At 31.9% G+C, this 24064-nt stretch overlaps 3 protein-coding genes across 3 annotated transcripts; 1 reads left to right on the top strand and 2 right to left on the bottom strand.

Moving 5' to 3' along the window:
• The first annotated feature begins 963 nt into the window (after window positions 1-963).
• LOC108335689 (allene oxide cyclase, chloroplastic) lies at window positions 964-2164 on the top strand. The gene is made up of 2 exons (XM_052870099.1): window positions 964-1275; window positions 1391-2164. The coding sequence occupies exons 1-2, from the start codon at window positions 1038-1040 to the stop codon at window positions 1912-1914; spliced, it is 762 nt and encodes a 253-aa protein (XP_052726059.1). The 5' UTR covers window positions 964-1037; the 3' UTR covers window positions 1915-2164.
• A 2461-nt stretch (window positions 2165-4625) lies between these two features.
• Window positions 4626-5309, bottom strand: LOC108334958 (uncharacterized). The gene has a single exon (XM_017570878.1). It carries the CDS (start codon window positions 5307-5309, stop codon window positions 4626-4628), a length of 684 nt encoding a protein of 227 aa, XP_017426367.1.
• Window positions 5310-11832: 6523 nt separating this feature from the next.
• Window positions 11833-13573, bottom strand: LOC108335446 (zinc finger protein WIP6). Its single transcript, XM_017571467.2, has 2 exons — window positions 12974-13573; window positions 11833-12351 (listed from the first exon to the last, which is right to left on the bottom strand). Exons 1-2 carry the CDS (start codon window positions 13418-13420, stop codon window positions 11857-11859), a joined length of 942 nt encoding a protein of 313 aa, XP_017426956.1. The 5' UTR covers window positions 13421-13573; the 3' UTR covers window positions 11833-11856.
• Window positions 13574-24064: the final 10491 nt, after the last annotated feature.

Genomic DNA, 24064 nt, shown 5'->3' with positions numbered 1-24064 from the left:
TTGGCGGTGTGACAATGAGAAAAAATGGGGAAAAGGGAAGAGAAAGATAAGGACAAAAATGCCTTTTCAGCTTGCCAGCACTGTGCAATTGGAATTGGGTTGGACATATGTTAAATCGAGTAGTGCTGTAAGGGAAATTGCTTCCTGAACCCCTAAATTACTAAATGAAACCTCCGAATACTGAGAAAATCACTCTTCACTGTTAACACCACACCACATCATCACTACCACCACTGCCTTCAACACATCACTGTTGTAGAGGAAGAAGAATAGCGGAAGAAATATATAGAAAATAAAATCATTTCAGAAAGTTATTTTCGAAACATTTTATTTGTTTTGAAAGTTTATTTTAAAACTTTATTCTAAAAAAATGATTTTTAAACATATTTCATACGCTATGAAAATCACGTTTCAAATATTTTGTTCCAAAAAAATTGTTTTAAAAATGTTCCGGAGAGCTTCAGAAATATGTAATCCGAAAGTCACTTTTTTTAATAGCTAAAATATTTATTTGAAAAATTTGAGGTGTGCAAGAAAAAGTTGTGAGGTGCAGGAAGTAAAAGCCGTTACATGTTTCTTATTGAATCCAAGCTATTACATGGTTTTGCACATTAAATTAACAGCAGCAGTAGCTAAGGAGTACCAACTTATCATGAAACCTAGTTTATTGACATTTAGTTACATTTTCTAATAAAGAAAGACCAAGCCAAGCGATGAGTAGTGTGATATTTATGCGTATGGAATTATATATATATATATATTAAAATATAAAATAGCAGCCAAACGTGACATGTCCAAGTTTTTTTTACTCTAATACTTGAGAAAAAGGACCAGGGAAAGAAAATTCACGAAGATGGTAAAAGGAAAACTCCTAATTTGGGAGAAAAAAAAAAGCACTAGTGGGCCTCTTTTTTTAACCTTAGCGTTCATTTTCCTTTCACAGGTCCCAAAATACATCCACGTTTCAAAAGCTAAAGCAATAATATTCTGAGTTTTCCATTTATAAAGCTCCTTTGACGAGTCATTCATCACCATCAATGGCTTCCATGAGCTCTCTGAAAATGATTTCTTCCCTCAAACTCTCCCGTTCAAGTTCTATCTCTCCTCTTCAAAGCCGAAAGAAAATAGGTTCTAGTCTCTTTCAATCCCTCCCAACAAAAACATTAAAATTCTCACCTACTCTTGTCTCCACCTCTAGAAGAAGTACCAACCACATCACAACCACAGCATTCTTCTTCAATAACCAAAAGCAGCATCAAGATTCTCAAAAGCCAGGTAAGTGCTTAGAGAACTAGTTTCCTCTCAGCAACCGCTTTGAGTAGCATTTTTTTAACATTAGTTGTAGAGAACTAGCTAGCACTCCTCACAAATAAATTTGTTCATTTATCAGTCAAAGTTCAAGAACTCTTTGTCTATGAGATCAATGAAAGGGACAGAGCCAGCCCTGCATTTCTGAAGCTAAGCCAGAAGGAAGTGAACTCTTTAGGAGATTTAGTGCCTTTCAGCAACAAATTATACTCTGGAAACTTGGAAAAGAGATTAGGGATAACTGCAGGCTTATGTGTGCTCATACAGCATGTTCCTGAGAAAAAGGGTGACAGATATGAGGCCATTTACAGCTTCTACTTCGGAGACTATGGCCATATATCAGTTCAAGGAGCTTATCTCACATACCAAGACACATACCTTGCTGTTACAGGAGGTTCTGGAATCTTTGAAGGTGTCTATGGACAAGTCAAACTTCAACAACTTGTGTTCCCTTTCAAGTTGTTCTACACCTTCTACTTGAAGGGTATTCCTGATTTGCCTGCTGAACTCCTTGGGAACCCTGTTCAACCTTCACCAGCAGTTGAGCCATCTCCAGCTGCTAAGGCTACTGAGCCTCACGCCTGCATCACAAACTTCACCGATTGATGATCCAACCGAGCCCTTTTTCTTCTTTCAGAAAGTTTTAATTTTTCTTTGGTCCCAGAATAAAGTCTTGCTGTTCAATATTTACTATATCATTGAATCTTCTTTTGGCTATGTTGGACTACATTTAGCAGATGTACTAGGTTAAACATCATTGGAGTTTCGTTTGTGCTCATAACTGGGGGAGGCTATTCTTGAAACAACAGTTCGATCATGAGTTTAAATTTGAAATAGTGATGAATCTTTTGACAGCTATTATTTTTAGTTTTCTTTTTCTGAAGTTGGTAAGAGGACAGACAGAGAAGCGTACTATAGGAAGCACTGTTTGAACAGAACATTGATTGATATTTGAAGCCTGTTTGTGATTAAATTAATGAAAGGTTTCATCTATGTTCATGTGACCCCTTATGGAATGAAATTATTCGTACATATTATTGGACTTAAAATATTTAGCGCTGCACTCTTTGATTGAAAGTAATAACTGCAAAAGCTAGAAAAATGTTAGTCTGAATGAAGAAACGTGGTAGGGCACACTTTTAGATGTGCAGTGACATGTGGGTTGTGGCTGAGAAAAACAGCTTCGACCAAAGGAGAAAGGCAAAATGACATTGAAGATGACGACAGATAATAACTCAGTTGCATAATAATGGCTGTTACATTTACAAATCGTGCATAGTTGACTATTTTATGTGGAGAATTCCATCATGCTATAAATTTTATTTAAATGGAATCCAATGTATGGCCTACAAATATTAAATTTTATTTAATATATAAGACTGGGCAAGTGGTTGATATTATCATCTTTATTAATTGGATTCTCCTTTGTCCTTTGTGGTGTGTTTGGTAGAATAGTGAGAGTAAAAATAGAAATGATACAAACAAATAGGTTTATTTTTGTATCTTATTGATAAATTTTTTATCCTATTTTTCATCCATTTTTTACTATTTGTTTCTATTATTTTCTGTTTGTTTTCTACTAAAGAAAAATATAAGCTTTCGTGTAAGTTCGAGTTAATCTTATTGTTTTACTTTTTTCGAAAGCTTCTTCTTCATGAACTCTTTCCGTTTGAAGTCATTTTCCTTCTTTAACTTTAAAAAATATATAAGTTTGAAATCAATTTTCTCAAGCAATTTGCCCTTCCTAACAAAGATTGCATTTGCTTTCTATTTCTAGACGAGACGTCGAAGTCTTGATTATTGCCTTTGTTTTATTTTTTAACCTGAATTCCTTTTACATGAACAATTAATTCTAAAATGCCACAAATCCAAAAACAACTTTTATATTCATTTGCAATTCATATTTCTTATTCTTCAAAGGTTAATTATGTTTTCTCATTTTTTCAAATGATAACATTTAGTCTACATCCTTCTCTCACTACCAATTTTCAAAGCACAGTGAAAGAAATTTCGTGTCGTGTCATTTCTAACTATAACTGCAGTTAAACAATTGCACCGAAACTATCCTGTTTGCGGTATTTCTTCCTGCACCTCATCAATTTCTTCCTGCACTCCACATTTTGTAATTCCATTCCTACCCTTCTGGATTTTATTTGAAGTTGTCTCCGTGGAGACCTTCCCATGCGCAGCTTACATGTGTTGTGGTATGGGGTCTTTGAAAACTATGGTGAAAGTGTTGCTTAGCTGTTGGTGAGGTATTGGGAAGGTGGTGACGATTTGCACAAGTGAGGGACGTTTCGGGATCGTGGAATGCAGTATGGTTCTCCTTTTCATGGTGCATTATTGGTTACCCGGAAAATACAAGCAGCTTCCGGAAAACATGATCCAGAATAGGGTTGGGAGGGGTAAATTGGTTTCGGATTACTGATTCCAGACTAATAGTATATGCTTCCATTTAGTTTGCTATATAAACAACCTTTTTGTAAGACTTAATATACACTGAAATAAAAATACTTCTTAGAATAATTATAGATATAGACCTAAAAAATAAACATACTTCTTAGAATAGTTATAGATGTAGACCTAAAAAATGTATGGGTAAAATTCTGGTTTATTTTTTTTTTCTTCTTATTTATTTTTTTCTAAAAATTGGTATCAAAAATCAATTTCTTAGTATGTTTTTTGGTTGCAGCTTTGTCCGATCTTTTACATTAAAAATATTTAGTTTTTTTTTCTTGACAATCTCATTTAAAGAAATAGTGGGAGCTTTCTTCAAAATAGCATAGCAATGGCATGGGAAGAAGGGAAGAAGGGAAGGTGAAGATTAAATGGTAGTGACTTCTGGTTTTGGAAGTATATAAAAGACTACCTGTATAAAAAAAATTGTATCTACCCTTAACACGTCATAATCAGACGACATGAAACAATTAGATTGGGAGTTGTGTCGGGAAAATCTCACGATACATACACTCAAATATTTTCCTGAAATTGAGTCTTATTATTCATTATAATTGAAGGGCTTTAAATAGCCATAACACTTACAATATTACGAGGAATAAAAATAAAATATCAACTATCTTAAAAATAAAATCTGCTTAATCTATCATAAAATAATATTGTATTTAGATAAACCGAAAATCATAACTACGTGTCTCTATTTTATCTCTATCAAATCAAACTAAATATTACTATAACCAAAAACTAATAAAATAAGATTTAAACAAAATTATTAATAAAACCCTAAAATTTAAGTTTATCCCAACAAACTCCCCCATAAACTTAAATTCTTCCTTCCTTCGTTCGACTTTCCATGTGCATCATCCTACTTCGGGTTTGCATCTTCTCTCCAAGATTTTCAGCTCCAATTCATACAACCGGTTCTTCTTTGCTTTTACCTGGGTTGTTAGACGACCATGCTTATCCTTTAAATACAGTACCTGATTTTTCATAAAAATTGAATTACCTTTTTCAATTATCTGACCCATGCTAAAAGTATTGTTCTTCAACTCCGGAACATAATAAACATCCATAATCTCTCCAACTCGTCCATTAATCTGAATATGCTGAATTGTTCCACGCCCTTTCACGGCCACCTTGGAGTTATCTCCAAAAGACACAAATTTGGCCTCCACCTTGGTGAGTTCATAAAAAAAGTTCTCGTTCTCACACATATGATTGCTTGCTCCAGTATCTAGATACCATATCGAGTTGGTACAAATCTCATCATCCTTCATCTCTTCTTCATCTTCTTCCCTATTTTTATCTAGTTCAATAATGCTAGATGCTTTCTCTTCCTTTTCAGGAGCCGTCTTCTTCAACTCCTCAAGCTCAACCCTCTGTTTATTCATAATTTCATTAGCTTCATCTAGAAGTCTCCCTATCCGCTGAATCTCTTCATCTTTTTGTTTTAGTTCTTTCTCCAGGTTTTCCTTCTCCACAATTGTTGCATCCTTTACTAAGATCACTTTATCCATTGTTGGGATTGGGCTCTCCATGTCCATGCATCCGAGCTCTTTGCCATCAAGAGGATTCCACACTCTTCTTCAACATCTTCAATAACGAGATTCGTCTCCCCCTTTGTCTCGAACTTGCAATACTTTGCAATATGACCAAACTTGCCACAGTTGTAGCACTTTGTTGACCTACACTCATTTGCATAGTGGCCGTACTTGCCACACTTAAAACACTCCACTCTTGACTGATCTCCTCGGCCTTTTCCTTGTCCTCGGTCATGCCAATTCTATTGACTGGTTTGATCTTCATTATCATTACCTCGGCCACTCCACCTCGTCCTCAGCCTCCTCGCCATCTACCGCTAGGACCTCGGCTCTGAGTAATCCGAGATTTATTCGAGTCAAACTATACCTGTAATGCTTGATCGTCGGATCCCTCTTTTTCTTTTTCTTCCTCAATTCGTGGGCTTTTAATGACCCAGCTAACTCCTCCACAGTGAGAGTTGACAAATCCTTTGTCTGTTCAATAGTGACCACGATACTTTCAAAATCATCCGTCAGATTTCTCAAGATCTTTTCCGCAACCCGATTAGGAGGAACCTCTTCTCCATTCATTCTGAGTTGGTTGGCCATCTTCTGCACTTGAGCTATAAACTCGACAACTCCCTCATTTTCATCCATCTCCATATGTTCAAACTCTCTTCTGAGAGCTTGTACTCGAACCTGCATCACGCGAGTATCTCCTTTGTATGTCACCTTCAGAATTTCCCATGCTTCTTTTGTTGACTTTGCATTAGCTATTTTCTCGAATCCAGATTCATCCACTGCATTATACAGAAAGTACAAAGTCGATCTATCTTTCACTCGTGTCTTTTTCAATGCAGAAATCTGGTTCTCTGTCTGATACTCATCATTTGCGGGTTCATTGTACCCGTCTTCCACTATGTCCCATACATCTTCGGATCCAAGAAGAACCTTCATCTGCAAAGACCAATTGTCGTAATTGGTATTTTCTGAAAATTGTGGCACACTCATCCCATTGAATACCTTTGTCATCTCTCTCAAAAAAAAAATCAAGCACTCACTTTTTCTTTCACGGTGTTTGACTCTCTCCTCTCTCTCTATTTTTCTCTCTCTCGGTACTCAGAGCATAAAGCTCTGATACCACTGTTGGGAAAATCTCACGATACACACACTCAAATATTTTCCTGAAATTGAGTCTTATTATTCATTATAATTGAAGGGCTTTAAATAGCCATAACACTTACAATATTACGAGGAATAAAAATAAAATATCAACTAGATTTGGAAGCAACTGTTACTTCAGTTAGTAATTCTGCGAGTAATAGGAAGTTAAAATTTGATAACATTGACTAGATCTTAGGCGAAGATGTTTGCAGAAAAAGATTAGTAGAATCTTCTAGTTCTAATTCTGGTTTAGCATTGTGTACTAAAATTATAGGAAGAAGTAGTTAGAAAAGTTAATTATAATCAAGGCTGAGGCAAATGAAAGTCTAGAGGGAGATCATTCACAAAAGTTCAAAATGATATCACTTGTTTGAATTTTCAGAAAAATGGTCACTTTACAAATTAATGTTAGGCTTTAAGGAAAAAAAACACAATCAAAAGAAGCAAGATGATGATCAATCAACAAATGCAATAATTGATGAAATTGTAGATGCACAGATATGTAGTTTAGATAGTTCCATTGATTCATGGATTATGGACTAAGGTGCGTCATTTCATACTCCACCTTCCTTAGAACTACTATCTAACTACGTTTCAGGAAAGTTTGGGAAAGTCTACCTTGCATATGAAAAATCTCTTGATATTATGGGAAGATGTGATATTAAGTTCAAAACCTCTAACGGAAGCTCGTGGACTTTGAATAATGTCATATATATATATATATATATATATATATATATTCCTGCCTTAAAGAAAAAATTAATATCTATAGGATAGTTGGATGATGAGGGGCATTACACTACTTTTGGAGAAGGATACTAAAAGGTAATGAAAGGTAATCTTGTTGTCGCTCGTAAAAAGAAGTAAGGATATGTTTACATGATTGTAGATGAGGATATGATATCAGCTGTAGAAGTTGATTATACCAAAATATTTCAACATTCGTATAACGCAGAAACATATATAAAACCTCAACATTTAAAACATGTGGAATTAAATCAAATCATATTAGTTCCAAAAGCATTATCTAATTACATAGTTTCGAAGTTAATGAAAATAACTAAGAAAATAATAATCCAATTACATTATTCCAAAAGTTTGTATCATAACTAACTTTAAATAACCCTAAGTCTTTCCCGTTTTCTCGTATATCTATCATGCATCTGTAACATTATCTACTCATGTATAAACCATTATACAATCATCACAACAATCACAAATAACAGCAACAAACAAGTATAGGGTAAGTTACCCTTAAGATAAACAATAACAATACAATATCTGAATATCAAATAAACACTATATACTAACAACATGCAAACCCCATCCTTATTGTTATTAACCTTACGATCACTAATCCTCTAATCATCATCATCATAAATTTCTCAACCCTCATTGCCGTCATGAAAATTCGCACACAACCCATCGATCTATCACTTCATCGACCTTATCACTATCATCACCATTATTGTTACCATCAAGAACACCATAACAACATCGCCATCATCATTAACCTCATTACGAGAATTACCAACACCATGAACATCCTCATGCACATCATCATCAAGAACATCATCATGAAAGACATTACAAGGGGTCAAACCCGATGAGTGTAATATGAATAGTGCTTTTTAAAAAGGTTGTTTTATTCGGTCCGACTCGGCCTATCACAGGTTGACACTTAATAAGTCAATTCGACTTGACTCACTTATTAATGAGTCCAAAAAATTTCAATACGGTCTGACACCATGGTTTGATGTTTTAAAATTGACTCATTTAATTACAGTTTTTTTTTCTTCCATTCTAAAAAAATAACATTTTCTTTTTAATTGAAATCTAAATAAAATTCAATTCTAATGATGTTAATAATATTCCTTAAAAATAAAAAATTGGATGGATTGGTGAGCCAACCTAACTCACTTAGGTTGGTATTGGTAATCCAAAAAGAAAAACAAATTTTGTAATATAATAATATAACATAAAAAATTAAATATTAAATGATCAAGTAAGCCAGATTTTTAGTGGATCGAGTTTAAAATTAATCTATATTGAATTTTTTTTTAAATCTAACTTGATCTAAACTCGTAATAAACCGAGTTAACTCACAAATTTGAACTCGTTTTGACAGCACTAAATATGTGATATTGTTATGTTTGGACATGTCTCGGTATTGATATTACAAAGAAGAAACAACTTACAATGTAGGAAGAATACCGTCTATAAACAAATAGATATTGCTGTGATAATACATTTTCTAATTTATTTATTAATATTTTATAAACATTGATTTTTTATTTTTAATTTAATTATTGATTTAAGAACTTAACTAAATAAATCAATACAAAAATTCATATGGTTTATACATGAATTATTGGTATTTTTCTAATCGATATTTGAATATAACTTTACATTTGAATTTTGAATTTATTCATAAACATTAATAAAATTAATAAAGAATAAAAATTTAATGTTAGAAAGTTGTATGCAAAACAAACAATAAAGGTCTTTGAAACCTACATTGAAAATAGGAATTATATATGACAATTTAACAGAACTAGAAAAAAAATATGGAAAATGAATGTTCAAATTTTGACTAGAAATATAGAAGTGAAGTTAATATATCTGACATAATATAATGTAGGTGAAAAATAAAGTGTATTGTTATAACATAAATATATTAATTGATTATTAATTATTTATATTGATAATTATATATTGCACAAATATGTACAAAGTTTAGTTATATATATAAATACATACTTTGAACTAATTATTTATATGCACTATAATTTGGTTGAAAAGGTTTAACCATGGTGATAATAGATTAGATAAGGATGATAATAGATTATAAATTCATAATTGCTAAATAATCAATCTTTTTTCACATATTAATAAAATAGTGTTTATTCATTATGTATGAAAACATAACTTAATTAGCAAAATAATTTTTTTGTGAAAAAAATTGTAATATATATTCAGAGGATAAGAAATTCTTGGTAAAAGAAAAAAAGGTCAACACTCCACCAATAATAAATATTAAAAAATATGGTATTTAGAATACCAAGGATGTCTGATGTTTAGTTAATCAATAAAAAGTAAATAAACACTATAACAGTAAAATTGCCTACATAACAGGGAACTAGACCATTTAAACGTTAAAGTAGTTGTTACTCTGAATTGAATCTTTTGCCTCGGATCTGAAGCTTATGTCTCTAATGTTACTTCTCTATCATCCTACACTGAACTCTTGTGCTTATAATGCTTTTGAGAATTGTTTTTTCCCAATAACCAGACAAACATTATTTAATGATTCAGGTTACTTGGATCCATGTAGCAAAGCTAAAAGCAAAAGCAAAGAGTTTTTTTCCCTTGGAAGATCCAAGCATGCATGCACAGTATTAAAATTTATTCCCTTTTGTTTTTTCAATCTTTCCATTTTCTTCTGCTCTCAATCTGCTTTTCATGCTACAAAAGAAGAAAGAGGGAGCGAAAAGCATATAAAAGGAGGCAAGATATATATATATAAGTACAAGCACAAAGATAAAGCCTCGAGCAAAGAACAAAGATCAGAAATGACCATGTACATGCATTATTATTTCATGAATGATTGCTTCTGATCACTATTATAGCATGATGATGAATAATTGAAACTGTTGCAAAATTATTACTGACCAAAACTTTCATAATTTTAACGCTAACTCGTAATTAAACAGTCAAATAATCTTTTTTGAAGCCAAAAGTTAAAATAACAGGAACACATGTTGGAAGTACTTACTACACTGCAATAATGTATACCTGGTAACAAGCAACAAAGGATGACGGATGAATTAAGGTGGAGGTTGTACAAAGTTACAACAATGTCAGATTCTAATTAATGATTAATTAATTAATTCCCATAGTAGTGGGCGAAGGGTTAAAAAAGTGGGTGAAGGGGGTAATAATAAGAACAAAAGTGCTGAAGATGTTTTGTAGTATCTGTTTGTAGATGGTCTGAAAAGGCAAAAGGCAGCCCTTTGGGTGAAACCCCAAAAACAGCAACACATAGCAGTGCTTCATCTATCGTTACCCACACACGCTGACAGTATCAATCCATCAAAGGTGTGTCACCAGTGCAGTGCTAGTCCATGCTCAGTAAGTATCACTGACCACTCAAACAAAATTGATGCTCTCTCTTACCTTTTTTTTATATAACAAAAATTTTATTTTTCCTAATCACACAAACATTTAGATATATAATGTATCTATAAGATTTGTTTAGTCATAAAAAGTAAATAAGATGTTTACGCCCTTTGTTTAAACATCTCTTTGAATGGTAAAACAAACTTTACTATATGATCAATAAGTTAAGATGAATTGAAATGATTAAAGATGGTTAAGCATATTCTTTAACAAAAGATTAGTTATGAATATCTATCAATTTTTCAAACAATCTAAGTCTCTCTCTCTACTGGTATGTGTTTCCCTCTTTCTTTTTCTCTGCGTGATATCTATGGCTATATGGCTATGCAAATGCAAAGTTTTGAACAGTAGAATCTGTGACTGTCCCTGTCTGCATGTCTGTCTTTCATCTGCAGTCACTGAATACTCTTGACTAGCTCTTGGTGACTCTCTCTCTCATTATCACAGGAAAAAGTAGCATGAAAAAGAAAATGTCCTTTAATTAGATAAGACTGTCACTTCTGCCATTAAATGCAAGAACCTTAGCTTTCATTTCACTGTTTGTCTCCATCTTCTCGCATCCTTCTCTCTCAGAGAGACAACAGACAAAGGTTCAGTGTCTAATTCATTCACCCAAATCTTAGTTACAACGAAAATCTACCAAAGTAAATAACCACCAATGACTTGTCTTACATCAATTTTTAACAAATTTTGTATCTGCACATTTCTTAATATTAGACTTGTGAGGTTTGTCTAATACTGAGAAGTGATAAAAAAATATTCCATAGCACATCTTCCACAATTAGATAAGTTTGATCATTTTATTTTATCATTGAGTAAAATTTGATAATATTATAACTTCAAAAAAAACAAGTTAAAAAATATAGTGAAGAATACCCACTATATAGTATTAGTAGACAAGATTCATATCATACTAATAGTATAAAGAGCTGGTTAAGAAAGTTGTATTACTTTGCTATGTCTCTTTTTTTTTTGAATATTTGTAAAAGTTTAACTACTGGTGTAATACTAATATAGTTAAAAGGACATTTTTCTTAGTTTTTCTACATTATATTAAATGGTTTAAGCATTAACATAGAAAAATATTTTGGAATACAGACCTAGAATGGTATTGTTTATAATTGTAAAAAATAAATAAGTAATTAAACCTGGTAAAGTAGAGAGAAAATGGATGAGAAGAGAATCCATATTAGAGAATCCACTCTACACTTTATTGTTGTTGTTATTATTAATTAAAACCAAAAACCACTTCATTACTGTTATAACCTTCATCATCATCTTCTAAATCTAACTCCTCTTCATCTTCGTCACCGAACAAGTCATCCTCCCCAATCTGATCACAACTCTCGACAGTGTGTGGAGCGTGGCCATCACCAAAGGCACGAACATGGTCTTTGAGGGACCTCTTGTGCTTGAAATCAGAGCCACAGATGCAGAACCAAAGCTTACCACAGTTTTTCTCGTGTGTCCTCCAATCCCCTCTCACAGCAAAAGGCTTGCCACACTTTCTGCACCCAAAAGGCTTTGCTCCGTGCTTCCTCTTGTAATGAGTCTGAAGAGTCCTGAAGTCCTTCAATGGCCTTGACCTTGGATGGTCTATGTTGTTTTTGCAACCCTCAGCACAACAATAGCAGGGAAGCCTCAGCATCGAAGAAGCTGGTTTTGCTCCTCTCAGTGATTCAGGTCCTTTCCTATATTGTGAACCGTGTCCCCACATGTGCATCTACTTTGTTACAATGCATTAGGGAAATTTGTATTACATACTATTGATTAATGCACCACTCGACCATGAAAGAAAAGCAATAAACTGCAAAAGCAATGAAAATATATTCGTGCTCACAAAAATATTTTTTGTTATGTATTTTGGTAAGAGGGATGACAAAGGTACACAAAAAATGGGGTGGATTGAGGTGAAAATATAAGGAAGATAAGATAAGAAGAGAAAAACAATAGATATTTGGTCATGAATAATGTTCGGCATTCTTTTGGGTTGTGAAAGGGTTAATTAAATCACAAAGTCATGATTAAAGGTGATGGAAAGGGAAGAACTAGAGATAACAAAAGAGTAGTGATTTTGAAACAAATCACAGCTATTTTCTGTAAGAAAGAAAGCAGAAGCATTCAAAGAAGGATGACTAATGGTGTCAAATTCAAACGTTAAATAGAGATAGTGTAATATAAACCTCTGATAAAAAAGAGGTGGTGGTTTTTCTTTTACATACTTTCTTTCAAATCATTTTCACCTGGGCTTTAAAATTGATCATGAAATTATGATGGAGTTGATAGCTACACATTTTTGACTGATTTTTTGTTTTTATTTTTTTCAGATGCGGTTGATTTATCACCTGCATGTTGTTGAAACGGTTGAACATTTTGTTGCAGACAGTGCAAGAGAACTGGGTGGGTCCGATGAGGATTTGAGCCGGAGAAGGGATCCAGTACTGGCCCTGAGTGGGAGCAGAAGCCAAATGAAGATCAGGCTTGGTGGTGGTGGTGGTGGTGATAGGACTGTTGGGTGAAGTGGTGGGATTGGGAAGGCCAATGTGAAGGGCCACAGTTACGCCTCTCTGGTCATCAGAGGTAGGGTTATGCTGATAATGGTGAAGAGTGGAAGGGAGGTTTGAGGAGGAGGAGGAGGAGGAAGTGCCTTTGGGGTGGTGGTGCAGTTGGCCGGGAGGGCCAAGAGAGAGGGAGATGGAAGCCTCATCCACAGGTTCTTGATGATGATGAGGTTCCAAGAAGGCAGTACTACCAGGACAGGAAGATATGTAGGAGAAAGGGTGAGTTTGCATGGTTTGATCTTTGAGAAAATGGTTGATGGAGTGTCTTAATGTTATTGTATGATATGGTGAGAGAAGAAGGTGGTGGTTAGGTAGGAGAGAGTAGAATAGAGAGAGAGGGAGAGAGGGTTTTGTGAGTGAGAATGTAAGTGGGGACGAGAGAGGCAATAAATAAACAAATCTCGAGGATGTTAACTTTGGCTTCTTGCATTTTCAACATTGAAAAACAGTTATTCTAATCAAGAAAACAGCTTATAATATATACCAAGTTTTATAATGTTCATGTGAAAAGCTGCAGATAAAACGTGGTCATGCAGTAATCACAGACATCCTTAAAAGCTTTGACACTGTAATTAAAATAGATATCACAGACTTTTTCCTAAAACATTGCAATGTACACATCTAAAATCAACATCAACACTAACCAATCCAGCTGGTTTTGAACCTTTTTTTTTCTGAGTTCTATAAACAAATTAAAAATGCGAGTGAAAAAAAGTTGGTTTAAAAATGATCAGAGAGTGTTTTGTTTTGTATAAAAGTTAATTAATTATGAATAAAAGTTTGTATAAAACTGTGTTGGAGTGGCATATGAGTGTGTATGCGTACGTGGAATGAAGGAAAAATGGTGATATGATGCATTTTGGCGTGTTTGGGAATAGAGGAGACACAGCACCGGCAAAGGAGGAAAGTGTGAGAGGAGCAATGAGGCAAAGGAGGATGCAATGCATAGAATATCGCACCAATATACGACACTATAGTAGCAGCACTGCCATAACCTCTTCCTTTCTCTCTCTCTGTCTCATATATATTAGTGTTTCATGCTACCATCAACATTATATTCTCAAAAGCCTATGTACAACTCTCTAAAATCTTCTTATTACTCTTTTTTCCTTCTGCTTCTTTTTTTAACTACAACAGTACCAGTTTCTTTTATCTTCCTAAACATTTACATAGAAAATCAATATCAAAGAACTTCACATAGAAAAAAAAAACATCAAACACGCTACTTTTGTTCTTAAGTCAAAACACATTAATATATGTTTTGGCGGCATATGAAACATTTCATTAAAGTTCTTTTGTGTGAACAAAAATCATGGGAGTAATGTCAAAATGAGTTGATTTTAATGTACAAAACAATAATTTATATCCAACTTTCTCTACACCATAATTTGCCATATATATTTTTAGTTTTTCTCAGTTCCTTTATTTACTTTCCATTATCTACATTTTACTTCATCCTATACACGGCAACAATTTCAACGTTTTCCTTGATAATAATAAGTTACTAAATGAAAATTTTCAACATTTAATGCATTATTTCTAGTTGATCTAATATAGTCTTATCTTTATTGAATAAGAAATCTTTAAAACACTCTCGTGCAAAAGTGTATGCATAGCAAATGTGATATATGTGGGTGATTTGATACTAAATGGAAACCTAACAAATAGAAAACTTTATTAAAATAGATTTAACATAAAAAGTGAAGTTTTCAATTTAACCTAACAAAATTAATTTATAATAAGATAAAATTTGTATTAATCTTATCTTCAATATATTTTATACTTATTGAAATCATAAAAAAAGTTTAAAATAACTGGAGAAACTGGTTATGTAAAAATATAAGAAGCAAAGCTCTCACAAATATTTACAAAATTTATATGCATTAAAAAAATAGAGTAATGGTATTATGACACACTTTTACATTCATTTAGTTAAAATGGTTATAAAATTATAAATTTCTGTATTTTTTCAAGGAAAAAGAAAGTAAAAAATAAGAAAGAGTAGTGTGAAATGAATCTAAATATATCTTTTTTTCAAAAAGTAACATTTGTGTGTTTTAATGAAAAGAAAAAAATATACACATATGTACTGACTTTTTCCCCTAAGGTTTTTTGTTTTTGAATTCTGTTGTCTCTTTTTATCATCATGTTGCTTTCTATTTCTGATATCTTCGACCCTAAAATGGAGTCCTTTTTGATAGCCCTAGAGTGTGCAGGAAAGCAAAGGGTGAAGTTCAATAATTGTGAGGCTGTTATATTAATATTAACAATAATGTTCATGTAAGGGTGTGTGAGTGATGTTGTGCCCACATTTACTCAGTCTAAAAAGTTGAGAGTGAGTGGGCGATGGCACAGTCCCTTTCGGTTTCAGAGAGAGTGAGAAAAATCAGGACAAATGGAAAAGTGAGAGGGTATAAGAAGAACAGAGGGAGTAGACATGGAGACCTGTAGAAGGTGGAGGCGTGTGTGTGTGTCTCTCTCTCCCCCACTTTGTTATTACCAGAAAGGATACTGAGAGCGACCCTGATGTTGATGCTGATAGTGATGCTAATGCAACGGAAGTGATAGTTGCACTGTGTAATTACAACGTAAACCAACACCTTTCTGTCTCCAGTCACAGATTGTAGAAAGGAGAAACATCTATTTTAATAATGTCTTCTCTCATACACCATGTGAAACGGGGTTTTCTCACAAACAAACACCAATCAATAATGTATCACTCATGACATGCATAAATGCATACAAAGAGACAAATATAGTGTTTCTAATCAACCAATACAACCGTTTCACCCACCCAGAGGGATTATTAACCTTTTTTTCCCTAATAACATAATAAATCATGCTTCCTCAACTTTAAATTCTATTCACTATAGTATCATTTTATTAAAGAAATCAGTACAAAAGTAATAAATCTTTTTGATACTATACTTTTTGATAGTATCATTGAAAATCCGACCAATAATTCATTGTTTTCTTTTCTTCTTTGTTAACTTACTTATTTTCACCTTTAAAAAAAAAATTTAGTAAACATAGCATCAATGCTCAACCATGTCTTGAACAGAATTTCCTCAAACACATGGGGAAATCATCATATGAAATCATTAAAAGAATCTTCCTGATTATGGACGTGAGAATCTGTAGGTATTCACTAAAAACCATAAAAAATATGTATATTGGTAAAACTTTTACAAGGCTTTAGTTAAAAGTCCAATCATAAACATTACAATAATAATAGTTAGGGGAATGAAATCCTACTATATATATATATATATATATATATATATATATATATATATATATATATATCATTATGACAATATTTTATTATAGTGATAGGGTATAAAATATGGAGATGTCAAATATCAACATTCATGTAATAAGGGAAATGATGAAAAGTTGGGGGCAGGAAAATCGTATGAAAAGGGTGGTAAAGAGAACTTTAGAAAAACAATTTATGAAATAAGTTTTCAAAAATTGTGTTGTGAGTAATTGCTATTTTTCCAAATAATATTATTAATGAAAATTTGTGTAACAATCTTTTCTAATTCATCATCTTTATGTTTTTGGTAGAAAAACTAAACTTGTATCATGGACAAAATCTATATATCTATATCTATATATAAAGAGAGAGGAAACTTTGGTTGCAACATATATTTAAAAACAAAAACAAAAGGAACATGTGTTAGACAATTCCAAAGTTTTCAAAGCAACATTGTTAGTAGCGCTAGGGCAAATTTATTAGACAAGACATATTGAGATAATTTTACATAAAGTTAAAGTAATAAAACGAACTTTTCCCCTCTGATCTGGCGAGGTATTATTAGAACAGTAGAAGGTGTGTTCGATTTTGTAAAAAGAGAAGAAAAGAAACGTCGAATAGTTCACGTGTTGGCACGCCCACATAGTAAATTTTTAACCCTAGTTTGGATATTAGTTATTGTAATGTTTTGGCACCACTGAGAATCTTTTGCATAAGTACCATCACGGGATACAAATGGAGAAATTCTCAATGTTGGACAAAAAGTCAGAGAAATATGGGATGATTCTTTGTCTTGCCTACTCAATCCATTAATGCGAGCACGGTACGTGAACAGTTTACAACTTTTGATAGGAAAGAAGAAAGTAAAAATTAAGAAAAACGAAGGGGACAACATTAATGGGCCGAAGCAAATGGTTGGTGTGGGCCATGTGTTGATTGGACATAGCCCAAAACATAAATAAAACCTTTGATTGACTGTCACACCCATCCCATCAACAAGCATCTTTCTCTAAGCTTTCATTGAGAGAGTCCACCAAAAGGGCTAGTAAAAGGTGAGGTACAACTTCCACTTTCAGAACTTCATCTAAGCTAGGTTCATTATGCCTAGCTTCTTGTAGGGCTCTACCCTATTTTTATCTATGGCTCATATTCAGTTTCCACTCTCCTACACTTTCTAGTTGTTTAATAATAAGAAGAAACTACATATAGCATAATATTTACCAAACACATAGCTATTTAAACAATGGAATGAATTAATGACCCTGAATCTTGGACTCATGTCTTTCCCTTTTTGCTTCAAGCTGATTTGATGTTACTCTGAATTTTCCACTCACCACTGTTCTCACTTGTTTAATGTCCATTGCAAACACCAATTCAGTCAAACTAAATCACAATCAAATTAAATGGCCCTCTTGACCTTGCCAAACTATTCACAATCTGTTTCTTTAGCCACACAACTTTTCTTTTTCTGCTTTAGATAACCCACGCTCACCCATTTTTAATGACACATTTATACAATGAATCATTGTAAATTTCAACTTATTAATTGTTATACAATGAATGATTATTGAGTTGAACTAGGACAAAATATAATTAGCTATTGCTGTACATGTTAGCTCTTCCCAACATAATTTAGATTAATGTTAATTCTATGTATGTTTTTTCATGGAAAGGTAGGAATATACTTTTTCATTGTTGATATTCACTAAATTATCAGTGAGAGTGAAATCCATATTATGGTATACACTTTATAATTAAATATTGTATAGAAGAATATCCTTATCATCAAATAATGAATTCTTATTAAATTTTTATGGAAGTATACAAAAGTGTTATATTAATGAAAAAAAAATGTTGGTTTTGTTATTAATTAATTAATTTGGACACAGTTAAGCAGCAAGATTATCTAGACTATATGTGAAAATTTATACCAACCTTATTTATGACTCAAGTTCCAAACAAAAGTGTCCAGCATTCACATGGAGGACATTATTACAGAGGCTCTGAACCATGCTAAACACAGTGACAGCATAACTGGCCTTAATGAGCTTGTCCTTACATAACCAGCAGAGGAAATAACATTTTCCCAGACAACATCAAACCGTCAACTCAACAGTTGAAAGAGGAACATCCTCTGGAATCAAAATCAACACTGTCAAAACACTCATGTCATTTCAGATTAACTTAATTGCTGTATATGTTGATACGGAATTAGGGTTTAGGAATTATTAGGACACACCTTTGTGAAAAGAAGAAAGAAAGTGCAACACACATGCATGCATGTTGTTTGTCACCAAATGAAAAAGATGATATTTCTCTTCAAACCCCACGTGACCAAAAGGGGTCCAAACTTGGATAAGAGCAAATTTTGCTTTCTGGTGCATATTAGGTTATGAAGAAAAGAGACATTTTTTTAGGGTAAGTTACTGAGATGAGAAGAGCCCCACTGAAAAGCCATATGGGTTCAATGCTTGGCTACTACTGCAAAGGCAAAGTCTTAAACTAGTCCAGAATTTGAAAGAGGGTTGATGAAAAGGAAGAGAGAGAAGAAATAAAGCTTTGGATTCTATGACATTGATTGAATGAGATGGGCCAAACAAGTACAGAGAAGAACTGTTGGTCATGCATGTTGAGAAGGGTTTGTGAAATTGGTATAAGAAGGACTTTGAATGAAGGAAAGAGAAAAATAAGTATTCCAAATTGTTGTTCTTGTACGAGAAAGGAAACTCGGACAAAGCCAACAGTGGCATCTGAGACTTTCATAGCCGCCCCATCATTGATACGTCACTGCCTCATTTCACTGGTTATGTTATCCTATTCCCAGCTACCCCTTATTCAATGCTCTTAGATCTCTCTTACACACACTACTTTCTAACTAGTCATAGACTACATCTTTGACTCCAATTTAGTTTCTCATTTTATGCAGATTTTTATTTTTACTGTTTTTTTTGTAGGATGTAATGTTGATGATGGTATTTGTTCTTGGTTGTAGATATGTTCCGTCTCGTAAGTTAATAGTTTATTGTAAGCATTTCATTACATTCATTAGTTACATTGGTGAATTGACGGCTTCTAGTCAGTTTAGAATAATATGGTCCAACCAGTTAAGAATATTCTATAGACCGGTCGATTTGATAACATGGATCGAACCGTCACTCTTAAACAATAATTATGATTAATGGTGATTAGCTTAAAATCAAAATATGATTATTATCAGTTGGGTCATAATTAGGCTGAATTAATCTGAAATTCATTTTAAAATTTATAAATACAAGTTTGAGGTAATGAAGTAAGATGGTTACATTGAATATGCATTTATTGTTAAGATTGCTGAATCCTTGCTGACTTTGGTATCATAGAATCTTCTGTAAGTAATTTCTTAGTGTCATCGAACAAGGTGAAGGATGAATGGTAACTAGGACAAACGGTTGGACGAATGGAACATGGAAGACTTATAACATCGTTCCATAAACTGAAACAATTGTAAATAAAGATTTGTTAGAATATTATATCTCAATATCTATGTAATAATTTAAAGATATTTCTAGAACCTTTACTATTTTAAGAAAATGAAACTATATCTAGAGCAAAAACCATTTTTTATAGAGACTTTTATATAGGTTATAATCTACGCAATATAAAAAGTGACGCAATGACATAATTATAAATATTTTAAGACTTTCTACATCGATTCTACTTCCAACCGATTTACATATAGATTGAACTCAAAATCAATATAGAAAATGGTGTGGTGACAAAATTATAATAAATTATAAAACTTTTTTATACTGCTTAGACCTAGAACTAGTATAGAAAGTGGTGGGTTGGGGTTTCCTTCGTCATCCACCTCCTCAATATTTTCTTCATTAAAAAAAAGCTTAGCATATAAACCTAATATTTACATTGTTTTACCATTGATGTTTTTATATTATTTTTAATTTAAAAACTATTAATGTTGTATGTTGGGTTGGGGCATATTAAATGTTAGAAAAAGACAGAGACAGTTATAAATAGAATTAAGAAGAGAGAATATGGGTGGTGAAAAGCTGAAACATTGCACAAGTTGGGCAACTTGAATGGTTGTGGGGCATGGGTTCTGGTTTTTGATGCAGTGATTCAAAATAAGGATGGAGCTTTTGAGTATTGTCAAGTTCGTATTTATATTTACATTTAGCATTTACCAGACCATCATGTTATTATTGGAGAAATTATTGCATGATATACAAGACCATCATGTTATTAAATCTTTTTAATTTATTGTGGTTTGGGAGGAAGAAGTGTTGAAATGCTTAATGTACCATTCATACATTGTTGATTTAAAGAAGAATTGAACTCAAATTTTTGAAGTAATCTCGTATGTTTAAGCTTTTAGATAAAAACCATGGTTATTTAGTATCTTGACATGTATGGGCTTTTTTGTTTTAAAAAAAGAATAATGAAAATATAAGTAACTATTTTTGTCGTTATGACTTACATTTTTTAAATGAATTGAAGGTGTTACTTTTTAAAATGTTTTCCCACGGCAATTATCCTTCCAGTATTCTGATGGGTGTTTTGTCTTGAACAAAAGATTGTTGCTTATGTGCATATTCAAGATTCTATGTGTACATTTCTTCGCCTTTGATACGCCTTAACAAGAAACCGAATGCAACAATTGAAGACATTGGTAGCCCAGAAAATTTGATTGCTTCTCTTGGCCCATTTGTCACTTATAGTTTTGCTTTTACATGTTAGAAAATAAAGAAACTGAATGAAGTACTCAACCAATAAGTTTAATAATTAATAGTCTTTTACTTTTTTCAACACTATCACAAAATCAATGGCAGAACAAAAATGTTCCAGTTGAAGCACTTCTCTAAAATGACCATGTAGAAGAGATTTATAGACAGATGTATCATACAAGTTGCAATAAGAAATTACAGAAAACAAAAGTATTTAAAATTACAGCAAACGGAAACATTATTGTTCTGTTTGTGGTCAGTGCCAATGACAAGCAGTGGCAAACTTCTGAAGAGACTCCGTGCTTGATAAATAACAACTAGAAGAAGAGAATAAAGATGTTCAATGTAGTAGCCGATTCATTGACTTCATTATCAATGGTTTCCCACAAGTATCCCAGAAAGTAACATGAAGAGTCTTAATGGCTATAAGGTCTATTTTGCTAGAATTTGTATCAAAGCTACATTATTTATTTTAGTTCATTACATTTTGAAGCCTTGATTTTTTTTTCATTTTGTTGCTTCAGGTCTTTATTTACATTGCATTGATTCTTTGTGATTGATTTCTTTCTATCTCCATTGGAAGGTAGACAAATGGAAGAAATTAGAAGTAAACTTTTTTTCATTTAAGTATTAGTGACTTGTAAAAATATCTTGATTATTATAATATTTTACCATTTTTTTGGAGAATATTTGTAACAATTGTCAACATTGTACATAGGTTTATTTATATATAATGTAATGTTTTTAAATATTATTGAACAGTTAATGTATGAATTGATTTATTTACCTTGTTTTTTTGATGAATTTTTGATATTTGCATATCAATTAAATGGACAAAATGATAAAAAAAACTATAAAAAAATCTAGTTTTTTATGACAGTTGACACTATCTGTCATAATAGTTTTCTCCAAATACTAGTAAACGAAAATCTATTATAATAAAATTGACTTATTATGATAAGTAGTCAAAAGTAAATCATAATAGTTAGACATATTGTAACAGGTAATCGAAAGTACATCATCATAGTAAACTAAACTTATTATGACAAATTTTTCATCATGTCCCATAAAATACAGATTTCTATGACTGTCACAATTATTACGCCAAAATAACTGTAATAAAAAGATCATTTCACCTCTCATAAAATGTCTTATATGCACTAGTGTATCAACCTTTCACTTACCTCCATGGTTTTTTTTTTTAGTTTTAGTCTAACATAATTTTAGTATTGCTATCAGTTTAAAACTAATTATTTACTTTCCATATATTTATAGATAATGGAAGGAACAATTATTACATACCAAAACTATAATATCTTAATAAAACAAACTCACATAATCATAAGACCAATCCAAACTATATTGCATATATATTATAATATAACTAAATGAATGATATGCAGCATATTATCAAATATATTTTTTTCTTTTCATTTAAGACGCAATTCGACAATTATTTAAGACATTTTGTTAACCGATATCAAAACATTAATCTATCTTGATGAGAGATCAATTTCCTTCTATTAGAATCAACTTTAGATGTAATTATAGCTATGATATCATATGCTTAATGGAATTGTCTGAAACATGGAACAGGGTTGCCAAAGGGTGTGTAACATTTATTTTATTATGTACAAACCAAAATATAACATAGCTAACGTATATTAGTAAAAACTAGCAATTTCCATAAAAATAGGCATTAGTTAAGATCACTTCCAATCTTAAAGTTGAAGAGTTGTCTATTTTAATCATGAATGTGTTGTTATTATCTGAAGTCCGAAAATAATCAGTTGAAAACCAAACTAAATATTAGTCTTTAGTCTCTATTTTCCTTACATAAATTATATGTTATAGCTTAAAAATGTATTTATTAAAAATAAAGAACGTTAGGGTAATTTTTCAGCCACGAACAATATTTTGGTTCTAATGATTTTTGTCTTGATAACTAATTTTAAAATATGAAAGAACTATTCAAAAAACACAATACAAGCTTTGACCATATAATCATCCGGGAATAATGGATAGTGTGTATTTACTATATGTTCGATCTAGAAAATCTTGTCTTTTCTAGTTAAGTATTTTGAAAAATTTTCTGTTCATTTTTTTATATATGCAGATATTTATAGATACCTACAAATATTTTTTTTTATTTTTATAAACTTTAAGTTAAATTATTTTTAAAAAATTTAAAATACAAATTTAGATAAAAAAATGTAATTTTTAAGTATAATTTAAATCAAATTATTCAATAAAATAAATTTAATCAATGTAAATAAATTTTGCCAAAATATAAATTTTAAAAAAATAATGTTTCACAAAATAACTTTAATTTCATATATCTAAATAAAAAATATAAATATAAGAAATCAATTTCTAAAACTATTTTATGATTAATATTTTTTTTCTAATAATTTTTGTTTTGATGAATTAAATTTAAAAAACATACTCAAATAATAATTAGTAATAACGAATATAAGATTCTATAAGCAAACGATTTGTTAAATAACCATCTTCATTATTCACAAATATCTATTTAATATCCATTTGTATTCATGGGTATGTTTTAAAAGAAAATCAATAATAATACTGTAACATTTTTATATTTACAGGGAAAAATGAATGTGTGAACGAGTGAAAAGAGATTCTGATTTTGATGAAAAAAAAAAAGCACGAGGATGGATAAGAATGTTAGATGAAGTAGTTGAGTTGTGAGATAATTGCAAACGTGGTTGTGGTTTGGCCATGAGAGCCTCGAAACGCCAACTTTTTCTTTATGACGATAAAACATACACGAAAGAAAAGTCGTACCGAATCTCAAATAGTCTGCAACGATCTCTTTCCTTGATTCCTTTCACTTTGAAACTCCCGAGGTATATTCTCGGCATATTTCACACA

Source organism: Vigna angularis, chromosome 10 (genome assembly GCF_016808095.1).
Source record: "Vigna angularis cultivar LongXiaoDou No.4 chromosome 10, ASM1680809v1, whole genome shotgun sequence".
Lineage (NCBI taxonomy): Eukaryota > Viridiplantae > Streptophyta > Magnoliopsida > Fabales > Fabaceae > Vigna > Vigna angularis.
This window is presented reverse-complemented; position numbering and strand designations above follow the sequence as displayed.

What these genes read in the sequence shown, in the direction of transcription:
- LOC108334958 (XM_017570878.1), bottom strand. Translation starts at nt 5,309, where the DNA reads ATGGACATGGAGAGCCCAATCCCAACAATGGATAAAGTGATCTTAGTA.
- LOC108335446 (XM_017571467.2), bottom strand. Translation starts at nt 13,420, where the DNA reads ATGCAAACTCACCCTTTCTCCTACATATCTTCCTGTCCTGGTAGTACT. An exon ending in ACCGTTTCAACAACATGCAG is followed by an intron (nt 12,352 to 12,973) that starts GTGATAAATCAA and finishes GTAACAAAGTAG; the next exon opens with ATGCACATGTGGGGACACGG.
- LOC108335689 (XM_052870099.1), top strand. Translation starts at nt 1,038, where the DNA reads ATGGCTTCCATGAGCTCTCTGAAAATGATTTCTTCCCTCAAACTCTCC. An exon ending in TCAAGATTCTCAAAAGCCAG is followed by an intron (nt 1,276 to 1,390) that starts GTAAGTGCTTAG and finishes TTCATTTATCAG; the next exon opens with TCAAAGTTCAAGAACTCTTT.